The sequence below is a fragment of the Microtus oregoni genome, unplaced genomic scaffold (assembly GCF_018167655.1).
Source record: "Microtus oregoni isolate MIOR12 unplaced genomic scaffold, Mior012 000027F_ref0000203, whole genome shotgun sequence".
NCBI classification, from domain to species: domain Eukaryota; kingdom Metazoa; phylum Chordata; class Mammalia; order Rodentia; family Cricetidae; genus Microtus; species Microtus oregoni.
In genome coordinates, this window is record NW_024543086.1 from 18,416,528 (window position 1) to 18,430,196 (window position 13,669).

Genomic DNA, 13,669 nt, shown 5'->3' on the forward strand with positions numbered 1-13,669 from the left:
CAGGAGGTACAGGGAGGCAGAGAAGGGGCTGCCATGGTGCTCAGAGGACAGAGCTTGGTACTCTGCTGCTTCTTAGGCACGGTCCCCTCAGGATTTCACCTGGGCCATGGAGCACTTAAGGAGCCCACTTGTCAGCTCACCCCATCTTCATAGGTGTGGAGCCCCTCCCAGAAGGACACCTCCCCTGAAGCCCCGGGCCCCTACAAGTGCCCTGCTCCACCCCACGCGGGGCCCCTGCTACTTGAACCACCCATGTGATCACAAGAAAAATAAACAGCCTAGTAGGACAGAACAGAAACCAAGCTTTTCATTTAACAATGCTTCAGGCCACCCTCAGCCTAGCTCTGTGGGGCATCACCGCCCCTCTTCTAACTGGTCCAAACAAAGTGACCCCACAGCCCTGTGCCAGGAGACAGAGGCCATTGTGAGATCTTTGTCTGCCAGATCCACCTTCTCTTCAGCTGTGGACCCTTTACTTTCTCCCAGATCCTTCACTCCAACAGGACCAGAAACTGGAGCACTCTTGGCTTGCTGCCCCTCCCCCTTCCATTCTCCTGGGCTGCTGCGGCCCTTGTCACTGTTCCCTGTTGGGCAGATTCTGGGAATCAGTGTTGACCTCCACATCCCTTGGACTTGGAGACTCTGTGTCCCGACTGGAGACACCATTTGCAGCGGAACAGTCTAAGGATGAGAGTAATGGACCGTCACAGCCTCTGACCCTCAAAACTTCCAGAGGTTCCAGAAAGGGTAGGAAAGCAGACAACGAGGGAGGGTGACCATGGCCACAAGCATACTGGCAAGCGAGTACAGGGCTGGCGAAGACATCACCTCAGATCGGTAGGAAGCAGTGCCTGCAAAGTCACTGTGCTTCAGATCCGCACAGTGTCTGTCAGCTTGCAGGACAGTGTACCACAAAGAATGAGACACCGAGACGCAGGCATTGATCCCAGCTCAACCAGGGGTCTACGCAAACTCAGCGAGGCAGATGCTGGGAACTAGAAACTCGGTTCTATCCCAGTCCTCATGGGCTTTCCTAGACCAGATGAAAACGAGAGTAGTAATCAGAAGGTAGTGTTAGTGAGAGGTGCTGCGGCCTTCCTGACAAGGGGGGTCCCTCCGAATGCTGCACCTCTGCCAAAGGCATCCTGGGAAGCACAGCTTCCCTGGATCTGTGGGCCAGGGCCTGACTGTCCAGCAGGGTCTGTTCTGTGACCTGAGGCCTCAAGGCACACCATAGGGTCACAAGGGAGGGATGCAGCCTGTCTGCATACCATGCCAGGGACAAGGCTCATTTCTGTTTGCATAAAAGCTGGGGAGTGGGTAAGTGTGATTGTTGTGGGGGTGGCAACGTTGCACCCCGTAAAGCACAAGAGAGCACTGAGAGCCGCTGACACCGCAGCCCTGCTGGGGGCCCAGCTTGACGACTCATCAGACAGCAGTGACCAAGCGTCTCCATGGGCACAGTGTATCCAGACCTTGGGCTATGGTTTACAAACATGCTCTACAAAGAGACTATCTTAAGTAAGAAAAACACGAGGAAACACAGGGGGTGAAGATGCTTAGCTGGGGATCCCGAGGGCGGCACATTTTGGGGAGACACAGGTCTGTGCTGTTGTCGCACTGGTCCCTGCTGAAAGAAAAGTCTGCCTCCAGAGACAGAAGATCCCATGCTTGGGGCTGACATAAAGGGAACACCTATTGCCACCTGGAGGACAAATTTCTTACAACTCTCAAGTGCCAGCCACATGCTGAGCTGCTCACTGAAGACGCTGCCCTCCACAGCCCTCACCACTGGCCAGTCCCTGACTGTCTGTGTCCTGCCCCCCCTGGAGCTCACTGGAAGGCAGAGCAGGTGCCGCGGCAGGCCCAAAGCTCAGATTGTTATGGGGTAAAGTAGCCTTTCTGTACCTGAATACTGCTTGTCACTGGGGAATGTGGAGGTGACAGTGACAAGCTCCTCCCTGGAATGACTCACGCTCATGGTGTGGCCTCAGCAGGGTTACCATGTTCCAGGAGCAGAGCAGACCAGTGGCCTATGGATCACGGTGACTGGCTCTTGGAGGTGAAGACCCAACATGGCAGGCACCTCTGGGCAGCAGTGGAAGGTCTGGGGTGGGGGCCCTTACGGTGCTGAGCACTGGCTGCTGGCTGTTTCCCACATCCCAGGGTGACTGGGGGCGAAGAGAAGGGAACGCTAGCCATAAAGGTGCTTATGTAAAGATGACCACAGCACTGAGAACCGGACAAGGTCACGTGGGTTCTTCTGGGGTACAGATGGCCACAGATGGCATCTACCAGCAGCTCCCCATGTGCATCCCATGGATCAACTGAGAAGAGAGTCCGTGTCCTCTCTTCTCAAGCCCCAGCTGGCCACCAAAAGACACAGGCAAGAGATGTCTCATGGCCTTATGCAGCTAGGTTAGAAGGGACACCCCACTGTGAGACAAGCTCCCTCCGTGTGAGGAAGACCAGACATTGTGAAGGCCACCCTGCTGTGGGGACGGTTACCCTACTCTCAGGAACGTCATTTCCATGTGACAAGGGTCTCCCTGCTGTGAGAAAGTCCACTCTGCTTGTGTATCTATCGGTCATGCTGCTGGGTGTGCAGCCACAAGGGGCCGCACTGATGTTCTGAGGGTACTGGGGACCCTGGCACACTGCACTGGCCTTTACCTGAAGTGAAGTAAGGCAGAACCTCCAAGAACCTGGAACATCACATTATAGGACCCGTGAAGGGAAAAAGATCCCTTTCAGTTCAAAAGCTGTTGTGTCTGCAGCAGGTTTGTGATCCCACTCTGTTTTCCACGCCACAATCAGACATGCATTTTACAGCCATTATAGGTCTAAGAGCAGCATTATTGGAACTTTGGCTTATGATCCCATGCTGTTTTCACATAACTCGAGAGACAAACACATTTAAAGTATTGTTAGCTGGAGCTTTGGATTCAAACGTACAAAGACATAATTCCGAGGCGTCAACAAGTGAGGGGAGCGGGACCTGGCACATGGGAGCAGGATGTTCAACTTGTACGCTAATGCGTGAGGCGAAACTGGTATAAACCAGTTCAGGATGTTCTGTGTAACTCCCATGGAAACTGCAGAGCGGAAGAGAAATATCGCACAAAAGGTAACAGGGAAAGAATCTACATTTGTACCATTAAAAAGGCGCGTGACAGGTTTACCAGCAGGAGTCTGAAGAGGAGAAGGGCGTGTATGTGAAGACTGCGTGGAAGCTGAGATGAAACCGCACAGAGGAGATTAAAGAGACAACAAGCACCAGTGGCCTGGGGACACTCCAGGCAGGACAGCACACAGGTAATCCAATCCCCAGAGGAGGAAGTGTGAAACAGTCTTCAAACGTGATGGAGCCCAAAACCCCACAAATACAAAAACCTCAGCAGACTGCAAGCGAAAGCAACAGGAAGAAAACGACACCACCCTAATCAAACTGTTCAAGATTCGTGATAAAGAGAAGAATCTTGAAGCAAACAGAATGAAGTTGTTACAGAGACACAGACGCGGATTCCTCCTGGGGAATGACGCAAGTGAAGAGACACAGGCACCCTTAGGGCACTAGCCTGTCAGCCTAGAGTTCTGAACTCCAGGGGAAATAAAGACATTATCAGGCAGCAGCCTGCCACGAGATTCCATCTCCTATGAGTCACACTATGAGAGGGTGAAGGAAACTGGAGAAAGAGAAGTCGAGCATGGGAGTCTGCAAGACTACGAATAAGCTCAGGGGCTACTTTCTACTTTAATTATCTTTTAAAACTATTTTATTAAGCTGGGTGGTGGTGGTGCACAACTTTAATCCTAGCACTTGAGAGGTAGAGGCAGGCAGATCTCCGTGAGTTCGAGACCAGCCTGGTCAACAGAGTGAGTTCCTGGATAGCCAGAGCTACACAGAGAAACCCCTGTCTTGAAACCCCCCCCCCCAAAAAAAATCAAAAACAAAAAACAAACAAAACCATAACTATTTTATTATTATTATTAGTGTGTGTGTGTGTGCGTGTGTGTGTGTGTGCATACATGCACACGCACATGCACCACAGTACACATATGGAGGTTCATCAGGCTTGCTGGGCAAGGGTTTTTAACCTGCTGAGCCGTCTCACTGGCCCTTAATTAAATATCTTGATGTGAACATCAAACACAGTTACAATGTATAAAAGCCAAGAGAATAACAACAGCAGCAGGCACTGGGGTGCTGGTGTCAGAATACTGTAAAGTTCCTTCAGATTCAAATTAATTTCACTGGAATGTGAACTGAGGTGGTCACTCATCCATTATGTCTCATACATGCATGCATGTGAGTGTGTGTGTGTATACATATGCCTGTGCGCAGAGCATATGTGTGTAAGGGTGTGTGCACACACACACACAGTATAAATCCTGAAATGACCACAGAAATAAAATAACAAATATTGACACAAAGTTAGAGCTAGCAAGCCAAACAATGACTAAGTAACCAAATGAACAAAGAGTTACACAGAGTTATAGCTAGTAAAAAAGGAAGGAAAGAAGAGCTACAAAAATATTCAATGAATTCACAGAAAAGTCAGAAAAATATTTAAAAAGGGGATAAATAATAGATGATAGGAAGAGAAAAACTGTGTTTGTTCCAGGCTGGGGTGCACGCCTTTAATCCCAGCACTCGGGAGGCAGAGGCAGGTGGATCTTCATGAGTTTGAGGTCAGCCTGGTCTACAGAGTGAGCTCCAGGACAGCCAAAGCCACAGAGAAACCCTGTCTCAAAAAACAAAACAAAAAAACAGGCAAAAAGAAATGTGTCCGTCCCAAAGAGTTCAGCTCAAACAAGAGGCCTAAACACTCGGTTCAAAGACAGAATCCATTAGACTGAGTAAATAATCAGACCTGGCTACAAGCTGCCCGTGAGAAGTGACTCCAAACGTGAGGGCATATGCAGGCTCAGAGCCACCACAGAGGCACCTGTCACAAGCAAGCTGGAGCATGGTGTGGGACAAAGCAGAGAAAGCAAGGGAAAGATCAGGTCAGAGGAGACTGCAGCCCCACGAGTATGCCAGCACAAACATGTATTCACCAAACATCACAGCTCCAAATACACAAAGCAAAGGGGAGAGAGATCTACACATGCTGGCAGATGTCCAGCTGTAACTGGAGCCCCCCCCCCCCGTGTGTGTGTGTGTGTGTGTGTGTGTGTGTGTGTGTGTGTGTGCATACACACATATTTGACACTAGCAGACAGAGAACTAGGAAGTGTGTAGAGAGTTGGGAAACACTGCCAACCAATGTCACCTTGACGACCACTGTCCCACACACGGCAGACTCTAATGTTCAAGTGGAATGCCCAGAAAGACAAACCAAGTACTGGGTCACAAAACAGATTTTAAAAGTTTTAAAAGACTCAAGACATGTAAAGTGTTTTCTCTGACAGTAAAGGAATTAAATGAGAAATCATTAAGAGAAAGCTATCTGGAAAATTCTCCCATGTTTTGAAGCGCAATTACACACTTCTAGCTTTTTGGATGGGAACCCAGTGGATGTTCCTGGGGGTCTTGGGACTGGGGCATACAGTGTCACCAAGCCTGAGCTTGTGGAGGGCTGCTATTCGTGTCTTGAGGTGAGAGGATGAGATGGAGAGATGGTATGAAATCCCCCCAAATCTCCAGCAAAAGAATTAAATTTATCCCTTAAACATGTGTGTGACCTATCTTCAGATGACAGCCCCACCCCGACGCCTGTTCATGGCTGAGGCAGTGGTTCTTAAGGGTTGATGCCACCATTCAGAAGGCTTCCTATTTATTTATTTATTTATTGATCGATTGATTGTATGTGCAAACACCACAGTGCACATGGAGTTCCGAGGACAAGCTGAGGGATTTTGGGTTCTGGGGACTGAACTCAAGTTGTCAGACTTACTTGCAAGCACCTTTATCCACTGGGCCGGAACTTCTATAACTCAGGCTTTGGAAATGCTCTGTGGTGTAAGCACCTCATGCTGTTGCTTCCTGAGCTCTTGGAAGCAGCAGTCTGCTTAAAAGAATCAAAGATACGACTTGGGCCTTCGTGTGCCCCAGGGCTTTGCCAGTCACAGGCCATTCTATGGGGCCAGGGTCCCGAGAATCATATTGGCAGCTGACTTCCCAAAGTCCTTGTGAGCATCAATCTTGCACTGAATGACCAGGAGAGATGATAAGAAGACAGTGGGCCCTGCAGGGAGGTAGTGGCGAGTGTGGAGACACACACAGCCCTCCAACCACTGCTCAGGTTAAGAGGAAACAGATCATACCACAGGGGAAGAAACAGCCTCAGCCCAGCCATGTGTTCCTAGATCACACGGGCCAGCTTTATCTGACAGGAGCCCTCCTGTTCCTCAGTTACAACTGCCCAGTAGGCTTCCTGGGCTGTGGGAGCACGTATAAAAACAGCAAAAGTGTTCTGTGTGAGAGCTCTCTCCTTTCCATGATGCATCCCTCTCAACTCTGCTGAGGGACTGGCAGATGGCACCTTCAGGCTGGGATGCCCCAGCTCTCAATACAGGGAAGCATCTGAGACACACGCCCATACCTAAGTACTTGGCACCCGAAGGATTAGTGCCATCTTCGCTGCAACCTGGGGCCATCGTTCCCATATTTAGAGATAGGAAACTTACACAGGAAATGAAGCCTCCTACTCTCAAGAGAGAGAGGAGGAACTATAGCAATGCTAAACAAAGCTGCCTGTGGGCACAGACTCCATCCCTAGTTAGAGAAATGGAGGAGCACGGAGAAAGCTGCAGGGCCCAGGTCATCACTTGCATCAGGTACATGCATGTTACAGAACACAGAAGTAGACATGCAGGGATGTGCACTGACACACCATGGACTTTGCCCGGCCTGCCAGTTCCCAGGCATAATCATGGCACCCATGTTGTGCAGACCATGGTGGAGGTGACATCAGCTTCTCCTACCATGGGCTTGACACTCTAACTTAAAACCAAGTAACACGGCACAAAGGCTTCCTTTGTGTATGCCGAGGCTGCGGGGCTTCACCAATAATAGGAGCTGAAAGTGATTTATTTCCCTGGATTAAAGGTCAGCTCAGCAAAGCCACAGTGCAAACTTCTATTACCTCATTCATGTTGCCCTGAGCAAGGCAGGGGAAGGAAGGGGAGAGAGAGAAAATGAGGAGGGGTGGGCAGAGACAGGCAGTGAGAGGGAGAGACAGATCAAGGGAAGAGGGAGAATGAGAAGGGGGAGAGAAGAGAAAAAGGGAGAGAGGCAATACAGTCTGCTGTGGGTGACTGTGGTCAGGCCAGGACACCTTCCAACAGCTCGGGGGACCAAAAGGCAGCCCTCCTTGCTAAGCTTTAGCTGGGAGGCTGCAGGGTGAAGCTTTTCTACAAGTGGTGTGCTCAACACTGGGTGTGAATGTGAGAAATGGAACCGTTCTGCTGTAGAAACATTTGGTCAGAGGCGAATGCACAAATGTGGCTGCTTCCCCGTTCAGACACCTGAGTGTGGGACACAGTCACTATGGGTGATCTGTATTTATAGCCCCACCAGTAAGTGCTGCAGGCCATGGCATCTCACGGCATCTTCTGTACACAGTGGTCTGTGACTGTCATGCTGTGCGCTGGGCCCTGAGCATCTCTGGCAGGGTTTCCAGATGCTGCTCCAGCAGAGGACATGCTCAGAGAGGCTGTTTGTCAGCATGGAGCTGAGCTCCAGGGTCTGCACAACAGTGACCAGTGCTCACATCAGCCACCTTGTGTGAGCCGCAGTTGAGGACTGCACTGCAGTAAGCAGCAGGCCACAGGGACCAACCAGCATTTTCCAGGCTACAGAACACACGATCCGTGAAGCCACACGGCATGTCCTGTACCGCCCAGGGATGGGGTGTCCAATATCAAGCAGAAGACCATGTGGAGAATTTCATGGGTGGTGTGGCTGCTGGTGGGCTGGGCTTAGAGCTAGGACATCATGATACGGAAAGAACATTAAGATCACCAGCTTAGCGTCCTTTTAATCCTCCAGTGGTGTGTGAGTGACCACTCCTGGCAGTTTCCTGGGCTGGTCATGAATGACAGGATCCTCCCTAATGCTGTGAAGCTGAACTACAGCACATGGTCAGCTATGACACCTATGGACCACCGGCACTCTTCAACGTGCTGTGCTACGTAGAAGGCTGGTTGTAACCCTATGCTTCCAATAGGACACAGCCTTGTCATGGTCAAGGAGTTTCTTTACTTGGTCTTTGTCCAGATTCTGGGCCCACAGCTCCTGAAACCCCTACAATGGGTGGCAGTGGTGGTAGGACATCTGCTGTCCACATAAATCCGTGATGCCACCACTTATGCCACTCCCGGGTGAGGTTGGTCTGCTCACCAGACCCAGGGCCACTGCAGACCCTAGGGTCAGTGCTGGAGTTGGCCATGGTCACCAGTGCCAGCAGTGAGTTCTTTAGCCATGCCCATACCGTGAAGAGGCCTGGATGCTCAAGGCAGGACGCTCAAGCTTCAAGACTAATGACTAAGCGGGAGAGACCACGTAACTTCTCTTTGGCCTTTCCCAAATGTACACTTCACAATAAACAGAATCCCAACAAAGTGTCCCCAATTCTGTGAGCTGATCTGCATGCCATTTGATTGAACATACTGTGGGAACCCCAGTTTATAGTCAAATTGGACAGAGGGTATGGATCCCCTGGGGCTTGCTGCTTGTAATGACAGCTGTCTGATGAGGGGCTGTGTCTCTGGATAAAGTTAGGTTGGGACTATGGTAGCTCAGAGCTCAAGTGCTACAGTTTAACCCATCCATAAGCGTTGATTCCACATGGCCTGGCCTGGCACTGGCATCGATCTGCCCATAGGCACAGTTGCACCCTCTCTGCCTGCCCATGTCCCTGCAAGGCTGAGATGGAAGATCTGCCCTGACTCCAACTAGGCCTCCCTTCCCCAGTCTACATGGCTACCTGTGAACTATAGTACCAAGACACAAGTACAGACACCCACATGGACAGTCAGCACAAATAATGTAAGGTCTAACCATACAGTTTGTCTCTGGTTCAGCTGGATGCCAACTATGGAGCCTGAGGAAACACAGCTTAGAGACAAGGTACTTACTGTGTGGTAGCCCACTGGGGAGAGATACCCCATCCTGTCGGGAGGGTCTTCTCCCCATTACCCTCTCATATCACAGCCCAGGGCAGTTGGGTCTGGCTCCGTTCCAAGACCAGTCATCCTCAGCTCTGGCGTAGGTGCCAGCTGCCCCCTCCTTGATGCTGGGGACTTGACAGGTGCCCTCTGCCTCTCCTCAAGCACACTTTGCCATGCTTAGGCCAAGCCTTAAGCAAGGAGAATTGGATTTGGGGCAATTTCCAGCGTCTCTAGGCTGGCTAGTGGCATACCCCGTCCACTGGCCACACTTGGAGAGAATACCAGCCTGTCAACCTGACCCATAAGATGAAGGGCATGCCTTCCCTCACTTGGCCTATCATAGTCCAAAGCAGCCAATAGGCTCAGGAGCCTTCACCAATCAGAGTGCAGCAATGGCCATGGGGCTTCTATGGACGTGGTCCATGCCTCATGTGTGCTTGGCTAGGCCCTGAGGAAGGGGACAGAGAACCTGAGCTGCTTCAGCTCTTGAGGGGGCCCAGGTTTATTATGAGATGCATGGTGCAGGATGTATGGATGAAAACACAGGCTCCAGTGTGCGTTCCTGCAGAGCAGACCTCAGATGGCTTTGCGTCAAGGAGACACTGATGCATGGGTTCCCCATGAACTCTGCATCCAGACGGTTCCTGGGCTTGCCAATGCTAGCCTGCAGGTGACCTGTGTTCACAGCGCTGACACCCACCATGCTGTGTGGGCGTGGGACCATCTCAGTGAGATGCTGCTCCCTGAGGGACAAGGGCAGCCCAGCTTCACCGACAGGCTCTGAGCCCTATCCTCTGTGCCATGGCCTGTATGTGTAAATAGCTCGTTGCATACGGTCAGCCACTCATTCTAATGGACGCTCTCCTGAGAGTGCGAGGCCGAACATGCCTTCTCTCTGGCACTTACAGAAGCTGGAAACCCCACCATAGGAAAGAGAAGATTGCGGGATCCCTAGTGAAGCAGAGACAGGATTTCTGGAATAGATGGGGGATGATGGCATGGGGACTCCCAAGACCTTAAAAAGTGAAGTCTAGACACCCTGGTTAGCCACAGCAAACAGTGCATCCCTCCCGCTGATGGACAGGGATGAGCACACAGAGGAGCGGCTGCAGGCGTTAGTGTCTTCAGCGGTTAGAGGACTTGAGTGTCTAGACTCAGTACTAAAATACAACAAAGGTAGAGACCGGTACCCACAGATCTCAGTGGGGAGAAGGCAGTAACTAACTGCGAGTCTCCAGCAGTGGGCAGTGTGGGCTGGGCAGGGAGAAGAAAGGAATGAGACACACACAGGAGTTCCAGTTCTCCTGGCTAGGGTGACGGGCAGATGGACATCACCACAGTGCCATGTGCCCTTGGATTAATTTGCAGTTTGAAGCTGTTCCTGACCTCATCTCTGACACAAGCACATGGCCATCTGTAAGGGCAGGCTGTTTTGAGGGCCAGAGACCTGGCCAAGGGTCCATGTTGTCCCGGTGCCTGGGATCGCTGTCTTTGGGAGTCCAAGCACAGCGGAAGGTGTGGAGCAGCCTCACCCTCCACCTGCAGGAGATGCAGCCAGAGCTGCAGCTCCCAGGATGGGACTTAGCCTGTCCTAGAGGGAGGCCTGGGCAGAAAAAGGGAACCAGATAACCAGAGGAACCAGCCCAGCAGCAGGAGACACTCTATAGGCCACCTGGTGACCCAACCCTGCCCCGGACACAGCAAGGATGCTCACTTCTGAGAGCAGTGCACAGCTTCAGCCACAGCCAGATCTGTGCTCACCTCATAGTGGAAGTCCATGCAGGTCAGGTCCAGCCAGCACTTGTCCCCACGGATCTTGATTAGGCCCTGCAGAGAGGCAAGACAGAGGACAGCATCACTCATGTGCTAGAGGTTGAGATACAAAGACCCCAAACAGGATTTACTTCTGGGGATGAGAAGTGACCCACCCCCAAAGGCAAGGTCGCTGTGCTTTAAAGAACATGGGAGGGGTCTATTTCTGTGGGAAGTACTCCAAGAGGTAAAGTCCAAACAGCTTTATGATAAGCACCCGCAGACTCCTTCTGAGGACTAAAAGCCAGCACGCTCTCAGCAGGAATGGCATCCTCTATACAGTCAGTGCCCATGTCATTTTGGGGATGGAGCCCAGGGCCTCGCCTATTTTGAGTAATCACTAAACTGCACCAGGGACTATTCTGTAATTTCTTTAAAACCATTCTTAGGGAGTTAGGAAGATAGCTCACTTAGTAAAGTGCTTGTTGGACAAGCACAGAGATCCAAGCTCAATGCTCAGAATGCACATAAAAAGCTGGCCAATGGTGATGTTGGGGAGGGGGAGACAGACAGACGCTGGCCAGCCAGTCTAGCCTACTCAGTGAACGTCAAGCCAAGGAGGGATCCTGTCTCAAAGGAGGCAGATGGCATTCCTGAGCATGCCACTCAAGGTTGTCCTATGGGCTCCACATGCAGGATGCGTGTGCAACCTCACACACACACATGTACCAACAGAGAGAGAGAGAGAGAAGAACAAATGGGCTGAGGAGATGGCTCAGGCAGTGAAGTGACTACAGCACAGTATTAGGCTCTGAAGTTGGATCCTCAACATCCACACCCCGGGTCTGGATGCAGTGGTGTCCATCTGTGATGCCAGCTCTGAGATCCTGGAAGGCTCTGCAGCTAGCTAAGCTGATTGGTGAGATGAGTAAGAAATGTAGCTCAGAAAAAAAAGGTGTAGTGTGACAGAAGATACCCCATACTAACCAGCACGTTTGCGTACCCTCTTTTCCCTTAGCATGCACCTCAGCACACACCTGTACATACACCACACACAGACAATACAACGCTATTACAATAATACAGTTGTGCCTTTAATGAAAGAACTGAATGAGTCCAAAGGCTCAGATCTCACACTACAGATACCCAGGACATCATCAAGGGAAGACCTGTCAGCACTACAAAGGTTTAAAAGTTTCAGTGGGGGATGGAAATGTGCAGCCACATCCATGAGAGATGTCATGGGAAGCCCAGGTTCAGGCTGGCAGTCTCCCCATGAGCAGAACATGCCCAGTACTGAGGATACTGAGCACCGGAGGGAAAAGTTTCCAGGGGGTCTTCTGTAAGTCAGATGAGCCCTTGGGAAGAGCAGCTGAGAGTGGGAGTAGCACCCGGCAGTTGGTCCTCACGGCTCTGCCTCAGCCATCTCTATAGTCTGCCTACGTGTACCACCTGGGCCTGTCCACCTTCTTTCTCTTAAAGAAAGCCAGGGCTAGGTGCCTTGTTTGTAAATCAGGAGCAACTATGAATGAAAGAACTAAAATCTTAGCTTGAGATACAGAAATTCAACTCCAGTTTCTGTCATTTCCACACTAGCTGGGGGAGAAGGTGAGGAAATGCCTCAGAGAAAACAACCCAGCGTCCTGAGATGGCAATTCCTGTAACTACAACTGTCCTGGAAAGTTCCGTTGGTTCCATCCATCACTACCCATCCATCTACCCATCATACAGTTATATATCATCCATCCAACAACCATTTGTCCACCATCCATCTAACTCATCCACTACCCACACACCACCCATTCCCTTATCCATCATCTGATCACCTATCATCCACCTGCTCATTGTCATCCATCCATCCATCCATCCATCCACTCACCCAATCACCCACCCATCAATCACCAGTCCAACATCTACTCACCGGCCCATCTACCATCAATCTACCACAAGCTCACAGACCTGGACTGAGTGCCATTGAAGTCTAGGTGGGCACAGAAGAAGCCACATCCTAGTGCAGGAGGGAGAAGAGGCAGGTCCAACAGAGATGCAGAGAGCAAAGGCCAAAAAGGGTATTAAAGCTGTTATGACAAAGTGGCAGATAAGTGATGTATTAAAAAACAAAATTTTATTTCTCAGTCTGGGGATTGAAAATTCAAAGCGAAGGAGGATGACTGGGTCTATCAAGGGTCCACTTCCGAGCTGTAGACAACTAGCCTACACCCTGTGTTAACCTCACCCCGTGTTAACCTCACAGGGTGCAGAGATGGTGAAGGATTTTCTGGGGACTCTGAGCAGGGGACTCATAACATTCACAACAGCGCCCTCACTGAGACCGGAAGATGTGAGCCCCCTACTCACATCATCTCACTAGGCTTGCAAGTGGATGACGGGGTGAGAGAAACAGCCTTGGGAGAGGGTGTTCTGGTTAGTTTTACATCAGCTTGACACAAGCTACCATCATTTTGAAAGAGGCAACCTCAATGGAGAAAATCCCTTCACCAGATTGGCCCACAGTGCACTTTCTTGGCTAAAGACATCACTGTGGGCAGTGCCATTCCTGGGCTGGTGGTCCTGGGTGCGCCAAGAAAGCAGGCTGAGCAAGCCAGGAAGAGCCAGTCAGTAAGCAGCGCTCCTCTGTAGCTTTTGCATTGATTTCTACCACCAGGTTCCCACCTAGCTTGAGTTCCTTCTGATGTCCCCCAGTGATGGACTCTTATCTCCAAGTGTAAGATGAAATAAACCCTTCCCTCCCCAGGTTGCTTTTGGTCATAGTGTTTAATCCCAGCAACCGAAACCCTAA

At 50.9% G+C, this 13,669-nt stretch overlaps 1 protein-coding gene across 3 annotated transcripts in view; it reads right to left on the reverse strand.

The window, feature by feature from the left end:
* The window catches only part of Lmf1 (lipase maturation factor 1), a 105,454-nt gene that overhangs the window by 18,009 nt on the left and 73,776 nt on the right, over positions 1–13,669 (reverse strand). For all 3 annotated transcript variants that reach the window (XR_005976479.1, XR_005976478.1, XM_041676557.1), the window contains exon 5: positions 10,879–10,944. Coding sequence is in view for 1 of the 3 variants with exons in the window: in XM_041676557.1 (XP_041532491.1) it covers positions 10,879–10,944 (66 nt within the window). In the remaining 2 variants the exon portion in view is untranslated. The remainder of the gene's footprint in view (positions 1–10,878; positions 10,945–13,669) is intronic.